This window comes from Corvus cornix, chromosome 4 (assembly GCF_000738735.6).
Source record: "Corvus cornix cornix isolate S_Up_H32 chromosome 4, ASM73873v5, whole genome shotgun sequence".
Taxonomy (NCBI): Eukaryota; Metazoa; Chordata; class Aves; order Passeriformes; family Corvidae; genus Corvus; species Corvus cornix.
In genome coordinates, this window is record NC_046334.1 from 36,720,448 (window position 1) to 36,740,354 (window position 19,907).

The window sequence follows — 19,907 nt, forward strand, 5'->3', positions numbered from 1 at the left end:
TGCTCAAAGCCTCATCCTGCCTGACCTTCCAGGGGTGGGGCATTCACATCTTCTCTGGGAAACTTGTGCCAGTGTCTCATCACCCTCAGAGTAAAGAATTTCTTGCTAATATCTAATCTAAACCTCCCCTCTTTGAATTTGAAGCCATTCCACCTTGTCCTGTCATTACATGCCCTTGTAAAAAGTCCCTCTGCAGCTCTCTTGCAGGCCCCTTTCAGGTACTGGAAGGCTGCTTTAAGGTGTCTTCAGAGCCTTCTCTTCTCCAGGTTGACTAACTCTCTCAGCCTGTCTCCATAGGAGAGGAGCTCCAGCCCACTGAGCAGCCATCTGATCTCCCCTGTAACTTGCTCCAACAATCCATGTGCTTATTTTGGGATCCCAGAGCTGGATGCAGCATTCTGGGTGGGGTGTCACCATAGCAGAGCAGAGGGGCACAATCCCCTCCCTCAGCTTGCTGGTCACAGTGCTGTTGATGCAGCCCAGGGTATGCTTGGCTTTCTGCGCTGCAAGTGCACGTCTGGGTCATGTTGAGCTTCTTGTCAACCAGAGAAAGCAATCTGTAACCAAGGAAGGTCTTGGCAAACAGTTTATCAGCATTATTCAGGCAGTCTAACCCAGCAGCGTGTCTACAGAGCATTTAAGTTAATTTTCCTTCTAATTAAGTAAACCTGAAGTGTATCAGTGAAGGATTACTTTCCTGGAATTGAAACATAGAACTTAATGTAAGTGACTGAGTTGCTCACTAATTGAAGCAATCAGTCAAGATAATGAGGGAGGATTTTCTAGTGAGTGGTAGTGGTGGTTGGGGGATAGGGGAGACATTCAGAAATTCCTTGGAAGTAGAAACATGATTAGTGGGTACAGACTCAGAAGGATTTGTATTAGGGTTGGCAGTGAAGAAGTTGTGCACTCTGCACTCAGGAATGATATTTGAAAAGGTTGTTGCTTAGGTTTGTTGCACCGAACTGTTTTATCCTCTCACTAAGCAGGTTTTTCTGATATATGGCAACCATAGAATAACTATTGACTTAAAATGGAAGAGTAACTGCAATTCTAATTTAAATGGAATTGTTACTTGAGGGTGGAAATTTTACTTGCTTGCTGTAGTTCTTACAAGTAAGTATGTGATCTGGATGGTGTTCAGCACTCATTAATCATGTTTGGATACCCCTTTTACAGCTGGATTTTCAAATCTGGTATTAAAGTTCATTTAACTTGCCTTCCAGAAAGTAAATATGTCAGTAAGTTTTGGTTTGTTTTACATACTCATTCTTCAGGTAGTTTAACTTAGTACAAATCTATACTGCATTCAAACTTTATTCAGAGTTGGTCAAGACGAGTTTCATTTCAGATTATAGAGTGATTCAGGAACACCTGGAGCCAAGATTTATGTCTTTACCTAAATTTTGAAAGTACTGTGTTTTTATAGCTCTTTAGAGGAAAGGCAGGAACTGCATTAACACTTGTTAGAGCAACAGTTAATGCAATGCTGACTAGAACTTAACCTCCTCAAACGTTAATGTTAAAATGTCAAAAAAAAAAAAAAAAAAAAAGGAGGGGGAATAAATTTAAATACTTGTTCTTGGGAAATTACTTATTCTCCTTTAGTTAAAAAGTAGTCAAGTTTTAAAGCATTTGAGAGACATTATGGTAATGTGAAACAGGCTTGCTTCTTTATTTCCTGCTGATCTGGTATCAAAAGTAAAGACCTCAAGTCCTCATAGAAGCTATTTCATTGGAATAAGTATATGAAGATTTTAAAGCCTGACAGGTTATGTGCACCAGTCACAGACTTTGAAACTGATGTATTTCTCAACTGAAATGTCTCATTGAAAATTATCCTTTGCTTAGTTTTTTCTTGTGCCAGAGAGATTCAAACACAGTATGTTGAAAATCTAGGTTTCAAGTTGCAAGGATTTGAAAACATCTAGCTTTGAGTGCTTCTGTATAGTAATGCTATATCATTTAGAAAAATTGTATCTGCTTAAAGTTGTACTCATGTTTAAATCCTTCCTCAGAGATGATGAAAATTACAGTGTGTAGCCTCAGGTCCCATAATCCACACAGTGTAATTCCCTTGCTTAAAGTACGTAGTAGAAGGCCATGAGTTATAGAAATTCTGGCAGGTTTCAGCACTCTAGCCTGCTTTCCCAAATTCTTAAATAGTGAAATGATGCCATCTTTTGCTTTCTTTAGAAAATATCAATCAGCTGGAATTGTTGTTCATCACTGACAGCATCCATTCAGTATCATTTCACTTGAGTCAGGGTGATAAATCATACTCTGCAAGTTCTCTGAAGAATATGAAACCATTCCAACACTACATCTGTTAAGAATATAATGCTAGTCTTTCCATGTGGCAGAATGTAGATTTTATCACAACAGCACCATTTAGAGGCGTGCATTCCCGTATTTGAACATTTTGACTAAGCAAGATGCGTTACTTTCTGAATAAGAAACAAATATGTCTTGGGATAATCTCTTCTATTCAGTCTCTTCTATCTTTTCTCTATGAAAAGAGATTTTGAGATATACTTGTTTAAAATACCTTCAGGAACTTGAAAGCAACAAGTGTTTCCAGTGTTTCTGCAGCTGTGTGAAATGTTTTGCACGTCAAAATGAAGGTGATGAATTACAGTTACACAAAAGGGGCAAGCAAATTCTATTAAGACAGCCAGCAAAAGTTGGTTTTGTAAATTTCTTGAAAGTGATAAAACTTTTCCTGTTAAAAATCACCACAAAATAAATGAAAATTATGTATCTGAATATTCATTTATTTTTATGACAGCACTGGGATGCATTATTTTTGGCTGCCTCAATAAGTATGTTCTGGAGAAAACCAAATTTTTTCAAGTATTAGAGCGACCTGACAAAAGTTGACAAATCTTATCTAAACAGACTATACACCCTTCTTTTCTTGCCTAAATCCCCATGACTCATGTATACATTATCTTGTCTCCTCAACCTGTATCCTTTCTTCCCCTATCCTAGTTTGTGCTATGGACGGGTTTTACTCCTCTGTAGCCATTGTGACCCTATGGTAGTCTGCATGCTCTGGTTTGGGTTACACCCAGTCTGTCCAAATAGACTGAATACCTGTCAGTAGTTTGAATGTTTTAGCTCCCCCACATCCAGCAGCTGGCAAACTGTTGTTTTTGTTAAATCTGACCAATTTAACGTTTCAGAAGTAGCTGTTAATTTGCCAAATGAGTGACAAAAAATTAAAACAAATCTAGTTCTGCTTGTGAGGTTAGCATGCAGTTAGTGAGAAATTAATTTGATAGGATGGATTATAATGTTATCATGTTATCATAGTTTGTACTTTTAATTTTACACTGTCGCTGTAGTTTGAACAAAATTATGATCAACGTAACTAAGGATGCCTAAGCACAAAGCTTTTTCTCAAGAGCTGACGTTATGACTAGGGCATGGACTCAGGCCGGCAGGGAATCTGAGACGTTTATTCAAAGAAACGAGCTGGTTTTATATACTGCTTCAAGACCCAAGATTTCCTTAAATGGTATTTTTCACTAAGCAACCTATCACACATTGCTATGTCAGTAACACACTTTCTTAATGTCCTTATTATGGGGGTGATCAGACGCTGTCTGCTCATCGGGCAGCTTCCGGCTGGCTCCTCTCCACAGGGCTCTTTGCCCTGTAGCATCTCCTTCCCCCAAGGTCAGGTGGAGACAAGCTTCTCTGTGCTGCCATGGCATTCTGCAGGCATATCCCACAGCCCACAGTTCAATTCCATCCTATCTCTTCCCACAAAGAGCCACCAGAATTAAAAAGAAATACTAAAACAAAAATTCACGTAGTCTAGAGCTCCACAAACTTAAACATCTCTTTTTGTCCAGTTCTAACCAGTACCGAGAAGATTTTCACCCGGTCAGTATTCAAAACCAACCAGCTCATTTACACATATTTCCTTGGGGATTGGTCTGATAGATGTCCTTGGAGCCCACTTACTGCACTGATCTGCTTGCAAGACTGGTGGCAGCACTGGATGAAGGAAAGGCTGTGTATGTTGTCCACCTGGACTTCAGCAAAGCCTTTGATACTGTCTGCCACAGCATTCTCCTGGGAAAAGCTGGCATCCCACAGATTGGACAGATGCACAGTTCACTGGGTTAAAAACTGTCTGGATGGTCATGAGCAGAGAGTGATGGTGCATGGTGTTACATCCAGTTTTCAGCCAGTCACTAGTGAGGCCCCCCCGAGGCCTGTCCTGTTTAGTATCTATTGATGAGGGGAGTGGTTGTACACTCAGTACTTCGCAGGTGACACTGATTTGTGTGGGAATGTTGATCTGCGGGGGGGCAGGCAGGCTATACAGAAGGATCTGAACAAACTGGATTATGGGCTGAGGCCAGTTGTCTGAGGTTCAACATGGCCAAACACCAGCTTATGCCCTTGGGTCACAACAACCCCATGCCACACTACAGGCTGGGGCAGAGTGGCTGGCAAGTTGCCCAGAGGAAAAGAACTCGGGGGTGCTGGTTGGCAGCATCTGAGCATGAGCCAGCTGTGCCCAGGTCGCCAAGAAGGCCGATGGCATCCTGGCCTGTACCAGCAATAGTGTGGCCAGCAGGACCAGGGCAGTGACTGTCCCTCTGTACTCAGCACTGGTGAGGCCACACCTTGAGTGCTGTGCCCAGTTCTGGGCCCCTCACAGCATGAAGGACATTGAGGGTCTGGAGTGTGTGTAGAGACGGGCAACAGAGCTGATGAAAGGTCTGGAGCACAAGTTTTGTAAGGAGTGGCTGAGGGAGCTGGAGTGGTTTAGCCTGGAGAAAAGGAGGCTTAGGGGAGACTTTGCCTGAAGGGAGGGTGTAGCCAGGTGGGGTTGGCCTCTTCTCCCAAGCAATAAGCAACAGGACAAGAGGAAATGACCTCAAGCTGCGTAAGCGGAGGTTAAGGTTGGGCATCAGAAGGAATTTCTTCATGGAAAAGGTTGTTAACCTCGAATAGGCTGCCCAGGGAGGTGGTGAGTGCTCAAGAAACAGCTGGATGTGGCATTTAGTGCTCTGGTCTAGTTGGCAAGGTGGTGATTGGTCAAAGGTTAAATTTAATGATCCTGGAGGTCATTTGCAATTTAAATGGTTCTGATTCTGTGGCTTGCCTTTTGTGTTATGGCTTAGAACATGTAGTAGTTTTCTCAGTGGTAGGAATGCAAATATCTGTCTCTATTTTCAGGAAGTGTCTTAACCACTGATCCGTGGAATAGTTCATATAAGAAGTGTGGTTTGGTGTTTTTTCCTGCTTCACAAAACTTTTCACTTGTTATTGCGTTATATGTACAGCTACAAGGTAAGCAGTCTTGGGAAAAGCAAATGGAATGTAAACTGTCTCTCCATGAGCTTCCTGATGACTAGACCAGAATTTCATGGATTTTTTTGTTGTTATGTCCCTGACAATTTCCTCTGGATTACTTTATAGATGTCATCACCATGTGTGTTTTAAGAGAAAAATATCTTCCTTCCAATAATAAGTAGGTACTTGTAACTTAGAGAGTGTTTTAATCTGTGATCACAAATAGAGAGAGGCATTTAACTGTAGGTAAAAAACCTAAGCATGAAAGACTTTTACTTTTTTTTTGGCAAGAGTTTTCTATAATTGGCTTATTTCAGGGAGCAGCTTAAAGGAAGCAAGGAATGGCTGGGGTCAGGGAGGAAATGCATGGGAACATCTTAAACTGGCTTTACTGTCTGAAGACAAGGCAATGAATCATGGAACTACACTTTAATACAGATGTTTGTATTCCTTTGAGAGAGGAGCTGGTCAAGTGCTTAAGTGATTCTGCAGCACCTCTAAACTTTTTAGATGTGAAATTACAATTTATTGGATTGTGGAGTGCTTCACAGTCCCTATCAGAATGATGTACTCTCAGCAGTACAGAAAAATTAATTATTGTTATTTAATACGTTTGCATATAGTCCCAAATGTAAAACTGCATAACCAGCAATTAAGGTGTTAAAATATAGGTAATATAGGTAAAAATACCCCAAACAAACAAACAAACAAACAATCACTAAAAAACCCCATTTACATATAACCCAAGAGATAAGAAGTACTTTGGATACAAGTCTGTGGGTTACTTTTTTTCTTTTTTCCCTTTTCCCTCCAAGAACTGTTTAAAAAAAAAAAAAAAAAAGCATAAATTCATCACCCTGACCAAAAATTTCATATTCAGGAAAGAGATTTTGTGGGGAATTAACTCTTCTCCCTGCCACTATGTGCTTGGATCTCGAATGCATTGTTCACTTGGGACCTCTGTCAACACAGGAAAACAGGCAAGATTATCAAGTGAATTGTAAATAGTTGCTTAAAGGAGAAGGATGGGAAGATGGGGAGAATTACTTAAGGAAGATCATTTTATGCTACATACTTGCAGGTGGTAAGTGTGTGTATTCGCTGTTCTTCTTGAGCAGTCCTTGCTGAGAGAGATTGTATGCATCATCTTACTTCCCCTGATTTAATTTAAATTTAAACTCTTTTACTCATTTTGTCTCCGTTCAAATGGCATAAGCACAATAAAAATGAGGATGCCTTTATTTGCAAAGAGTACATTTTGTTCTGCTTTTCTCTGACTTGTTTCATGTTTTCTTTCTAATGTCTTATTTTTTTTTCAGTTTTCTTTTGAACACATGCTCACCTGCTTCACTGGATCCAAAGCTACTAATAAAAACACCCCATAATATATAACAGATGCAGAAGTGAATATAAGTGGAAACAGTTGAATAAGGGGAGCAGACCTAGAGCTGTCATCGAGCTCTTCACAGTCACTAGATTTTTTTTCACCTGCTCATGAAGTGCTTGCTCAAGATGTGTTGGCAGTGACTATATGTTTCATCTCTCACCATTTTTTCCCCCCTCCACCTCAGGCTTTTTCTGAGAGTTTGTGAGTATATTAAATTCATCTTTAAATCCTGCTAAATGTGCTAAACAATATAAAGTGGTTGCCATTAAAAAGACAAATTTATGTGCTGCCAATATTTTAACTAGGACCTCCTTCTAAAATTTGTCCTTGGAGACTTTCTGGAATCCTTCCAGCTTGTGCGAAACTGGTGTGGAAGGGTGTATGTCAGCTTGGTGAGGAGACCATTGGAGGGCTAGGAGATCTTTTGTTTATTTTTCTTTATAAACAAATGGCATTTCCACCTTTCTTCCCAGAATGCATTTACATTTTGGGAAGAAATGTGGAAATGCCATTTGACAAGCATTTTATGCAGTACTTTGAGTCTGTGGACTAGTCATGGTAGACATACAAGACCTTTTGAAAATGACTGTGGTTCTGTGTGTAAACTTGTCAGAAAAAGAAATGGTATTTATCTTTCTTCAAAAATGTTTTTGAAAGCAATTGATAATTGCTGTTCTCTATCCACATGCAAAAGCTGTGTTTACAGAATTTTTTCTAGATATGTGAAGGAAGTTTTGGGCAAGATGGCTTTAAACAAGATGCAGAGAAGTTTTGATTTGGTTACAAAATTAAGTACTCCAGAAATCGTAATTTCATATGCATTCCTTTCCTTCCAAGAGTGTTTTCAGATTCCATTAAACAGATGAGGCTTTGTTGCCTTCTTTGTGTATACAAAAAAAAGAAAGTAGAGGCTATTAAAACAAACTTAGAATCTAACAGCTGATATGTGATAAAGTCAGTTGCATTCTTTATTGTGAACTTTATCTCCATTTGTTGGTTGTAGTAAGGTAGGTGGACAGTAAACTTAGGGAAGAAGAACCCTCTTGGTGGCCTATGAGCATAATTCTGTTCGGTTAAACCAGAACTCTTAAAAAGGATTTGTCAATTTGGTTTCATTTAAGTTCTGCTTACATGTCCTACAGTGCTTGGCAGTACAATGCTGGAGTGTGAAATAAGCTATAGACACAAGTATCTTTTTGGAGGGCATGTGATCTGACTGTCTCTGTTGGCAGCACAGAGAACACATCCCAAATTCCCTACCAGACAGTACAGACAGAAAAATAGTTTTGGTCTCCTTCCCTTTTTTCTCTGTCCTCTTTCTGTTATTCCATGTGAAATGAAATGCAGTGGTCCCAACAAAAAGTTATGGCATTTTTTTTCCAACTAAATTAAACAGTAGTGTGTCTGCAACTGAGTGGTGCATGTTCAAAGGAGTTCTGTATTTTGTGGTGTTTATTGATTTGATCTATCTGTGTTCAGTATTACTGTTTGATTTTCTTTCTAGAACTGAGCTACAGGGTCTTGTGCTTTCTATTCCACAGACCTCCTGAAACCACACATCTTTCTTTGTTATGCAGTCTAGTGTCACTTGCCTGTTTAGAGGCAGAGCAGGACAGCACTGAAAGTCAGTTTGTCAGTTTGTGTTACACTGTGCACTTCCTTTCTCCCTGCTCAATATATGCTTTTAAATATAAAGTTCAGACTAGTTTTGCTACAGAGAGACCTGTCTCTGTTTGTTCACAGATGCTTTGTATTGGGCATATGGACAAATTATAAGTGGAACTTCATTCTCTTTTGTTTGCAGCCTCCTTGGTTCTATGTGGTTGAGAGTTTTAAGTATGCACAGAAATAACCACACACTAAAACATATGGATCCAAGTGCTGACCTCAGTTACATCACTGTAAATCTGGACAGTAACTGTTATCATTCGGGTTTATGCTGGTGCTATTAAGATAAAGAAAGGGAGTGATTTATTAGTGATGAACGGAGTTTTTATAGACATGTCAGTCTTGCACAAGTTTATAAGGTTGTTTAAGTACCAATACTCACAGGTTTAACTCTTTCTTTTATTATGTGTAAAAAGTCTATGGCAGGTCGTTCCTTGCATAGTAAGTGAATGGTATGTAAGGGTATATTAATTAAAAGTCCCGTTATTTGAGGAAATTACTTGTTGGATTTTTTTTTTTCTTTTAAGTCTCAGATCTCTTGTATAATCTTTAATTGAACTAATTTATTATTTTTTATGCAATATTTTTGTCTGATATGTATCACTATTGCATGAGAATATCCTTGGCTCAAAAGAGGACCATTAGAAAGACAGTGAACATATTTGTAATTTCTTTAAGGGATACAGACATGTAAATATGTTGTGACACATTTTCTGGGCATCTCAAGAAATCTTAACCAACACTCAACAAGGGAGGGAGGCACGAGGCAAATATTTTTTAGGGATGTTGATTGCAGTTCAGAATTATCACTGCTGCTTGGTCTCTTGTCTTTTCATTCATAGCTCTCTATTTTTTCAAGCTGCACTGTAAAGGAAAGAGATAAATAGATAAATAAACTTCCATATGTAGAAAGAATAAAGAATAATATAAGTGAAGAAAAAACACTTGAGTCTAAAAAATTTTGTCTTGGTCAGTTTAAATATTTAATGAGCATAAAATACTGTGATCTTATGTCTTTTGAATGGTGCCTAATAGCTTAACATTGTGGGATACACTTAATTATTTTATTGATGAATGGTTTCAACATTTTAAGCATTTTAATCAAATAATGTGCAAAAATGAAACTTTTGTGAGAAAACTGCCAATAAAATAATTTTAAATAAAAGTCACAGAAAAGGCAGGAGCGACTGCTGTTATAAGGCCTGATACTGCACCACTGAAGTCTGTGCCAATAATGTCTTGTTCACTAATCACTGACTGAATAAATTGTACAATTTCTCTTTAAAAGAGCACCACAGTAATTTCATATTTAAGAGAATTGGAAGGCTCAAGCTATATTTATCAACCTCATCTGAACAAAATCATAACTTTTATGAGGAATGCTTAAAAAATAAATCCTTTAAGGAAGGTTCCTGGTTTCTGCATTCTGAAAAACTGTTTAATGTCCAAGAGTATAGCACTGAAGATATTGAGTGGATAATTTTTCCATTAATATAAGCAATGCATAGAAATTTGGAATTTTCCTGGGATACACATATGAATAAATGCAAAGTCAAGGCTTTAAAGCAGCCCAGAAATGCTTAGCTCTCTTGATGTCCACAGCTTTTCAGGGCCAGCACTACTATTACTTACCTAAAAGTGGTTATTTTCTTGATGTGCATATATAAAACTTTTATGAGCTCCCAAGAATCTGTGAGAAATTATGCAAGTATACTCTGGGGGAAAGGGGCACAAAACCCCCTAAAGGTGGATGTTTAAATAATACAGAGAAATTGTGAACTAACATCAAATCCTTATTGAACAGCGCATGGAGACGTGGTCCTTTCAAACACACTGAGCTGAGAGCTCTAAAATATTAAAGTGATTTCTGATGTCCAGCTTTAAGGCAATAAAAATAGATCTTCATATTTTTATGTATGAATACTTGGCTTATATAGTAATAATGGCCATCAGGAGGATGCTGCACATTTGCAGACCTGCCATTTTCTGTGCTGGTATGCTACACATATGTTTCTTACTTACTCATATAGTGCCAAGTCCTGTATTTGAAGTGGAAATTATTTGATGAAGATTTTTTTATGTACATTATTAAAGCATGTTATACGTTGGTCAAGGCAAAGACAGAGATAGCTGACAGTACACAAAGTATATTTGGTCTTAGACCAAATATACAGATATACATTTATGTGTATACATTGCCTCAAAAGATTCAGCGTTTCTATTAAGTGGTTATTTTCATGCTTGTTAACCATTTACTGAAATTTAATAAACACGTGGTTTCAGGATTTCTCCCACTTCTACCTGGATTTATTCTATCTTCACTTGAAACTCTCCCATAATCTAGTTCCACTTCACTTCCCTTTCTTGTGCCAAAAATGCCAGGCTGTTTTGGGTATTGACCTACCTTGGACAACAGTACATTTTCCAAAATGTCTCTGAGAGAATAACTTCAAGGTGTATAATATTCACATATTATTAATTGAATAATATTTATTTAAACAAATCAACCTATTACATAAAACTTTCCTATGATTTTGTTATTGTTTCTCACAACTGGATCTGCAGCTGGGGGGAGTGAGGGTTTCTGACTTGGGCCAGAATATGGTGCTGCAACTGCCCTTGTAGAAGAGCCTGAGGAGAGAGGAGGGAAGAAGACCAGGATGTGTATGGACTAATTCACATCCTTAGATAAGTAACCATTTAGAATTATTTCTTATAAAAAACATTTAAGCAGCTTTACGGTTTTTAAAAGCTTTAGTATAGTACTTGTCTGTGGAATCAGAAGTTTTACCTTTCCACTTGGTTTTAAAGCACATCAAATTCTCCATTTCAACAGACATGCAAATTTAACAGACAGGCCAACTTAATAGGCTATGCAGAAGATGATCTTACTTTTACAGGATAAAACCAGCACATTTTTGATAGAACTGTGTTTGTTGCTAATACAAACTCCAGCTTAGCCCAGCAGCTGTAAAAGAAATGAATGCATTGAAGTTCCCTATCCAACCAGCGACTTGTGGGTAGAGAACTACTTGGGCATTTTTTGGGTTTTGCTTTTGGATTTAAATGAGTGATTGAAATAAAAAATTGCTCAATTTTTGTGATCAGGAATTGTACTGCTCTCCAGGTATGTAGTCCTCTATGCTGTAAGGATGATTCTAACTTTAGTTTTACATTCAATTCTGCATGTAAAAGCCTTGGCAGCTTTCAGTCAGAAAATTTGTTGTTTGTCTTGTTCTGAAGTCTACCACACTGAGGTGGGAAGAATTTTATTAAGATTTTGAGGTCTCTTTGTCACCGTTCATGTAAAATACTATGTCATAGGAGCTAATTGTTATGCTACATACTTGAACTGTCTGCTTACTGACACAGAAGTTCTCTTTGCTCTTCCATTAGTAAATGTTATTTCTGGTCTGGGTAGGCCTATTAATTGACTCTCTCATAGTTCATCATAATTAAGGAGAGTCTTATTGGTTGTTGCAATATTCACTCAAGTAAAACATCTTCCATGTCTCCCACCCCATTTTGCGCAGTAATCTTCTCTGCCCCGTACATGATGGGCAAAGGTTGGCTTGTTTGTGTTTTGGGGGCAAACAGGACCAAAATCGTCTCTTTTGTGGCATTCAGGACCTTAGCATTCAGTAGGCTTCTTGCTGAGGACAATAGAGGAACACTGTCTTAATAAAATGCTGTACAATCTTTATGAGCTCAGGAATGCCCATATATTTTTTATAGCTGTTTGGGAAATATAATGTGCACCAAGACATCCTCATATTTGTAGTGGCCTGTGGAAGTGTGAGGAGAGGGATAAGGAAGAATATTTAGGAAGATTAACTTGAATACACAGTAGGTCCAGGTAAAAATGTGGAAGACTGGAATACGTGTTTTTTAAATATATCAAACAGCCCAAAAAAGAGGCATCAAAGCGCATTTGCAGAACTTCAGACTTGATCCCAACTGTAGTTTTGCTGCAGTTATTGTTCATGCTGCAGAGTTTTGTACCCCGTGTTATGGTATTTTGCTTTTTTAACTTTTACGGGTGGTCCCTCCAAGATTAAAAATCTCAATATAAAAAATTTCACGAAAATAGAAGATTAAGCAAGTTATTATTCTTTTGCTGAGTCTATCTGTTATAACACCATTTGGAACTGATTAATATTTATTTAACAGCCCTGAGTGAAAAATTCACACCTTGTGGTTCTTACAGCCTACAGTGGAATTTAAGTGTGATTTAACCTGTAATGGGTGATGAAATGCTTCCTTCATGTTCGCGATGGAGCTATTCCCACTCTGACCATGAATTCTGCTCAGTGACAGCTCCTCCAAAGGTGAGAAATGTTGTACAGGTGTTACTGGGGGCATTATTTGAGATACTGAGTAGGTGCTGTTTACATTATAGGTGAGAGGATGCGTTTGAAACGGGGATTTTACAAATATGGTTCTGGAAAATTGGAACATTCCATTTGGTCACTGAGCTTCATCAGTGTAATACGATTTTCTTCTCTCTGAGTTGCTGGTTTTACCTGAGTTGCACTTTGAAGTACTAATTCGGTGCAGAATCTGTCTCATCATTTTTATGTTCTATACAAAAATGAGTTAAACTGATACTTTCCTATTTAAAAAAAAAAAAAAAAAGTTTACCTGTCTGATAGGTAAGAGCAGTGTACTAAAAGAAAAGGAAATTTCGTTTTGAATGGGTGTTTCATCCAGGAAAGGTAATCAATAGAGAATGGATACTTTCCACAAGATGGCAGTGTAGGTGCATTATTTTAACTTTTCTGAACTAAAATAAATTGTTCTGCAAAATCCAAGAGAGGATTAGTGGTAACTTAGCCATTTATGACTACAAAACAATTACTAAATGTTGTATTAGTGTAGTTATTCAGATCATGGGTGGTACAGAATTTCAGTAACTTCGATTACTGCTGGGTTTTAATATAATTTATTTAAAATACATGTAACTGTTTTCTTGCCCTTTGTTTTCTGGTTGGAAGCCATAATCACTCTCAGCAATGAGCATATTATATTTTGAAAATATCACTACTGGACTGATAAAGTAAAATCTTGCAAACTGGAGAGTTAATGCTACATTTTGTTTGAATTTGAGTCACCAAATGTTTGAAAACAGACTTCTGTGCACAGTTGTGTAGTCAGAATTTCTATGTGAATAGGCCTGTGGGCCTTTTCTTGGATGCCCATTTACCCGTGTGTGAATTCTTAAAGGCCTCATAATGCATTCAGTCCTCAACTTATTAACTGCTGTCTATGTTACAAGTTTAAAAGCAAGAAAGGATTATGCTCTTAAATAATAGAAACTGTGATTTGAAACTATTCCCTGCATGTTGTTTGGTTTTCATTTTTTTTCACTAAATGCATGGACTTGGTGATATCTTGCTCTATTCAGTATCATAAAAATTTTCCACTTGTAAGTGCTCCAGCTGGCTTTTGCACACAGTGCTTGAGTGCTTTCAGTTAAGGTTAAGTGATCTTACTAGTAAATGTAAGTTATTTAATTTTCTGGAATTTAACTGAAATAATCTCCACCCACCTGTGTTTCCAAGTACCTGAAGAGGCAAATGGAAAAGAATAAAGGTCAAACCATGGTAAATGTTCAAATGCCAAATAGGACATTAAGAGCGTATTGAATCTCTACTGTAAAATTTCTGTTGATTTCAGTTTGTAAAATTATCATTGAAGTAGAAGTGATAAAAAGTTTCTTGGGTATTTTTTTGAGGAATGTATGGGTACCAGATGATTGCTACAGAATGCAATCTGACAGTGTAACAAACTCAATTGTATTTTAAATTCCCATTAATTTGCTTGTAAGCTGGATTGCTCCAAGTTGAGTGTAGCAATAATGAAAAGCCAGAATGTGAAGACTTAGGCTTCCTACAATTTGATTTGATTACAGCCATGGGAAAGTGGAAAAACATTGAGGGGAGCTTCAGTAAGAAGGAACCATCTTTCATCACCATGTAAAGTTTAATGGTGTTTATCTGTGCTGAATAGCTTGCCGTGTTGCAGCTGTGCACAAAATCTATTCTAGAGTCTTGGAGGCCTAACAAGTTTATCTTTGTCCTTTTGACCTATTTCTTATCTGGCTGGCACAGCCAAATATGTATGGGTTTCAGGGAAGTGTTGAGGCTTTTAGTGCTTTACACAGGTATGTTACTGATTACCAGTACAGCTATTTTGTGTATTATATGTCTCTGCAAGTGTACTGAGGATGGAAAGAACAACTTGATAGTGTATGGAAGATAGAATACATTTGATTAATCCCAACAACCAGTGATTTGGTGCAAAAATGTTTATTATTTTGGTGCCCAGTAGGATTTGTGTTATGTTACCTAGGTCGTCATACAGTTTCAATATGCTTCAATTTATATCAGCTTTCAGGAATGCTGAGGAATTTGCTAGCTGACTGACAATTATACTGAAAAGTATTTGGAAATATGTTTGTCAGTGAAGTCATGGAAATTTACTGTACAGGTTAACTACTAATGTTTGTTTCATAGATTTCAGTACCTTGTTGAGGTCTCAGTCACTGCCCTGAGGAATTTACAATCAAAGATACATAGAGATAACAAAGCTGCATTGAGTTTACTTGGCGGAGAATTGTTAGCCAAACCAAACATGACACATCAAGCATGACAGATAGCATATACCTTGCATTCCATCATTAGTGAGCCAGTGAAAACAATTCAAATTTATAAATTAAATACAGGAAAAATTAAATTGGAATGAGGACTGGAGGAATAAGGTGGAAAATGAGGTGGCTTGCATTGCCCAGTGAAAGCTTTAAAAATAGTGGATTTTTATATTCAAAAGTGATATAGAAGTTGGAGACAGGATTTTTTTATTATTCACAGCAAACTCTTTGTATAGATAAGTCACCCAGAAAGGGTTGAGCTTCAGTATTGTGTATAAAAGTCAGGATGAGAGAATTAAGGTTTAATATTAGGAGATTTTCAGTTATTCCTTGGCATTTTGAATAAAGAACTGATATGAACTTTGTGTGTGAAACTGACTGCCTTCAGAATAGATTTTTTTTCTTGAAAGCAATTTGTCTCATTTAGTTTATTGGGTCAATGAGGCCCAGTCCTGGAGCTGAGTCACAAAGTGTACCAACATCTTGGCAAGTTCAGTGCCAACCTGCTTGATTCTCAGTTTTCTCTATTTCAGAGCACATTACTTCATCACATCAGTGTCAGTACTTCACAGAGCATTCAAGTGCAAGTCCTGCATAGTTATGTGTGCTAAAATAGGCCATTGAATTTTAATCAGACTTAAAGCTGTCCTTTTGTATCTCATCCAACACTGATAGTGATGTGTTTTATCACTTACAAGAGAATTGCTGTACACAACTTGAATGTCTTGTCTGTAAAACCATAGTTATCTATGTAACAAAATTTTTACAGATCCATTGTCAAGGTCACCTCCATTCTTGCTCAGTTTTTCTGAACAGATTTATACTGGCTTTGTGCAGTTAGATGGAAAAGATAAAGAATCCATAAGAAATAATTTGTTTCTTTATTTTCAAATTTGAAGATTAATAAGGTAGATAGATTGAGTAAATCCAGATTTACCTCATTCATCTTCAAATGTTCTCATTTGTTCAGATGGCAAAAGCTTCATCAGAAAAGAAGAGAGAAAAATTTGCAGGGGAAAGCTATGTGCTCTAAGGAAAGAGGCAATAATCTTTCCAGTCTCAAGAGCTTGTAAAATGAATTTTGGATTACAAAACCCTGACAACTAACTCCAGGAGCTTTGATGACATGAATTTCAAAGGGCTAAAACAAACCACTTTTAAACACTGGTAAGTAGAAGGAAGAATAGTTAAAAAAAGTAGGCACTGGCACAAAATGATAAGGAAGGCTTAGACAGCCTTTTCAAAAAGGGAACATGGTGTATGGGGTAGAGGAAAGATACATCACTCTCTACAATTACCTGAAGGGAGGTTGTTGCCAGGTGGGGTCAGTCTCTTCTCCCAGGTAACAGGAGAAAATGGCCTCAAGTGGTGCCAGGGGAGGTTTAGATTGGATATGAGGAAAAATTTCCTCACCAAAAGGGCTGTCAAGCATTGGAACAGGCAGCCCAGGGAAGTGGTTGAGTCACCATCCCCAGAGGTATTTAAAAGAGGTGTAGATGTGGTGCTCGGGGTCGTGGTTTAGTGGTGGACTTGGAAGTGCTGGGTTAAGGATAGGACTAGATGTTCTTAAAGGTCTTTTCCAGCCTAAATGATTCTATGATTATTGAGTGATCCAGAGCGTGAGAGAATGTGCATATTGTCCTTGCACAGAACAGGACATCAGACTTAATGAAGGTTATTTCTTGGAATAAAATAAAGTCTGGTTTTCACTGGGAGAAGGAAGAGGGATAATTACTAGCAATTAGGTTTGTCCTGTACAGTAGCTGTGTTTGTGAATATTAAATGTAATAATGCAGGCAAACCCTTATGTCTGGTAATCACACTCTGTGTTAGATTCAGTAGCAAATTTTTGACTTTTCATTTACTAAAGGAGATATGAGAAGCAGTGAAACGTATCTTCTTCTTTTAGAATTAAGACTAAGTTATTTCTTCACTTTGTCTTATCCTTTCCAGCTCCATGTCCAATTGAATAGAATTATGTTATTTTATTTAGTTATTTTTCACATTCCAATCACTTCAATTAGAATAACACTTCAAAGGGGTTTGTGCTTTGCAGTCTAAGCAAGCTCAGGAGTAATTCACATGACCTCCCCAGCTTGTGGATTGATGGACCTACGTATTTTTCTAGTTTTCCATTTCCTAGTGGCAAAATTTAGTGGGAGAAGCAGGAAATGGAAATGTCACTTGAATACAAAAAAAAATCCCAACACAAAAAATCAGCAAATCCAAGAAACTAGCTCTGCAGGAGCAGGATGATACTTTAGAGTAGAGGAAGTAAGTAGGCATGTAATCGTTGGAGCTGGGTAGGGGTTGTGGCTGTATTATCTGTGCCATGGCTATTTCGTACCTATTGAGAGTACTGTACTTTGATGGGGTTCACAGCAGGAGATTTGTAACCTGAAGCTAAATAGTCCGTAAAGGGATCATGCTACTGCATTTTTTGCTTCTGTGGTGCCTGAAATCCTAAGCAAAGCAGTGTTTAACTAGTAGGTCTAAGGAATAGCACCTTTTATTTTACAGGTTTCTAGTAAAGTAGTTCTGGAGTTGTAAAGACCCATGTGTGGAGCCCTGACAATCCTGATTTGCTCTGGATTTTATTGTAAACACCTGTCACATGTGGTAGAGTAGGCTCAAGGTATCATCCTTTATTGGAGGGATTGCCAGGCATGCACACATTTACAATATGTGCTTCAAAATTCTGGAGAAAACGGAATGGTGCAAATGATCTCTAGTGGTCACAGTGCATTTCCCTTAGTTTTTCTTAAAGCAAGAGCACAAATAAAGAAGCTCCTGGCTGATGATGCCCTGCCTGCAAGTGAATGATTTCCTTCTCTGTTTCCTTAGAAGTTTGTAGGGCTCTTATTTTCTAATTCAATCTCAATCACTCAACAGCAATATGTTGTTGAGAACTATCAAGCATCTTGTCTGGTTGTTAATCCTTTAACAAATATATTTCATATTTCTGATTTTTTCTTTCCATTTTCCCATACATCCTGGAATCATACTGTGTTCACTAGCAATATGCTCTTTGGGATGAATCAGATGTGTTATGGCACTAGTAATATGGACTGGAGTACCTCACTGGATTCCCCATAATAATAATAGTAATAATAATAGTAGTGAGTATGAGTCAGTGCAGGAGTGGCTAAGATTAACTCAGAGTTTCGGGGAGCCAAGAGATGAATCATCCTTTGAAATAAAGAGAAGCTGCTAATAAACATTAATAGACATTTTCAGTTTTGTTTGCAGCATACCAGCACTCGCTGTAGGTACTGAGGAAACAACATGAGGAACTGAGAATGTCATACTAGCAGCACTTAGAATCAATGACTTAATGCATGTTGATTTGTCACTGCTGTAGATATTGGCACTCTCTACTGTCAAGATACAGCAATAAACTTTACTGGTTTTGCTACTGCAGCAGCTTTTTTTTCAGAGTCCTTAGTGTTGTTCTTTTGCACTTGAGATTTGCTGGGTGTTTCTTCGAATTTCTGTATGCTAAGTGCATATCAGCAACAGCTAAGCTAATTTATAGTATTTAAAGTGGCAAATGACTCAGATGACAGGAAATAAATTTTGATATAGATTCACTGGACAGTAGAATAAATCTGTGTCTTGTTGTGACAGTCACTCTGAACTCCCTACTGCCCTGAAGCCATCTTCACAATTCAGTACTGAACTGTGCCGGACTGTTGACCACGTGCTCCCAGCTTGTGGAGAACTCACTTGCTTCAGGTGAAAAACAGTGTGATGCTTACTTTTCTCAGTTGTCAGGCAATGTCTTTGACTTCCTTGCTAGTGTGGCCACTTGCAAGAGAGCTTTTATATTTTCTAGTCACTGCATGTGTTTGGACTGGTTTTATCTGGTCAAAGGAAAGACAAGGTCAGAGTCACACTTGAGAGTATTGTGATAAATTCTGATTGGTATCCAATGTCATAGAGAGCTTTCTGCCCTCAGGAATTTTGTTCCTCCCTACACATTGCTCAGAGTGGGAGCTAGCCTGATGTGTAACAAACTGTCATCTCTTCCTGTTATATTTAAGGAACACACAGCTGCTGGTTTTGTTGCCTGTTCAGTGCCTCAGACCATGGTGGCCACTGCTCTTTGTCCAGCCAAAATAGTTTCATAGTGTAAGATAACAATTTATGTTTCTTTTAGAAAGAGAAACAGGAGAGAAAACACCAATGATACTTTTACTGGCCATACTTGTTCATGTCCTTGATTTTTTGAAAATTATTTATTAATTTTTTTTCAGTATCAGGTGTTTAAGTTGGCCAACACCTACTGCACAAAAAAAGATATGACAGGCACTTTCCTTAACAAACATACACTCCTGTCATCTGGGTGTCTGTAAAATTAACCTTTTCAATACATGCTCTTAAGCTATGGTTTTGGGATTTCTTTTAATCAAGAAGAAAAAAACCTGTAATTTTCATTGCAAATCCTCTTCTGCATTATTGATTTCTCACTGACCTTGTACCTGCTTTGAGACTACCATCCACATACAAAAATGTCCAGCATTTTTCTCAGCTTTCATGTTTGTCTTTTTCAACAGAATTCTTCTGTACCAAGGTGAGAATACTCAGAAATAATTTTGCAATTTGTAATTTCTTTCAGTGCTCAAATATCTCAAATTCAACATGTGCACTGTTAAATGTTCATTAATTCCCTTCTCTCTCTCAAAAAAAAAAGATTGGCTTGAAACCTTGAGATAGCTGTTTGGGTCATGTCTGTATATGCCTGCTGTCACATGAAAAATTAATTAAAAAAATACTCTAAAGTACATACCTGCCTTTAGAATTTGATAATGCTTTACTTTCTTTAGGTGACAAATGTTGAATAGGTAGTGATTTCAGAGACTGTCTCCACCCCTTCTCTTAGATTTT

The 19,907-nt window shown here is 37.8% G+C and overlaps 1 protein-coding gene across 1 annotated transcript in view; it reads right to left on the bottom strand.

Annotated features, from left to right (window-relative positions):
- Positions 1–6,151: 6,151 nt before the first annotated feature.
- Positions 6,152–19,907, bottom strand: part of HPGD (15-hydroxyprostaglandin dehydrogenase) — a 59,916-nt gene continuing 46,160 nt past the window's right edge. The window contains exon 5 of the mRNA XM_010401453.4: positions 6,152–9,235. Coding sequence (XP_010399755.1) covers positions 9,204–9,235 — 32 coding nt within the window. The 3' untranslated portion in view covers positions 6,152–9,203. The remainder of the gene's footprint in view (positions 9,236–19,907) is intronic.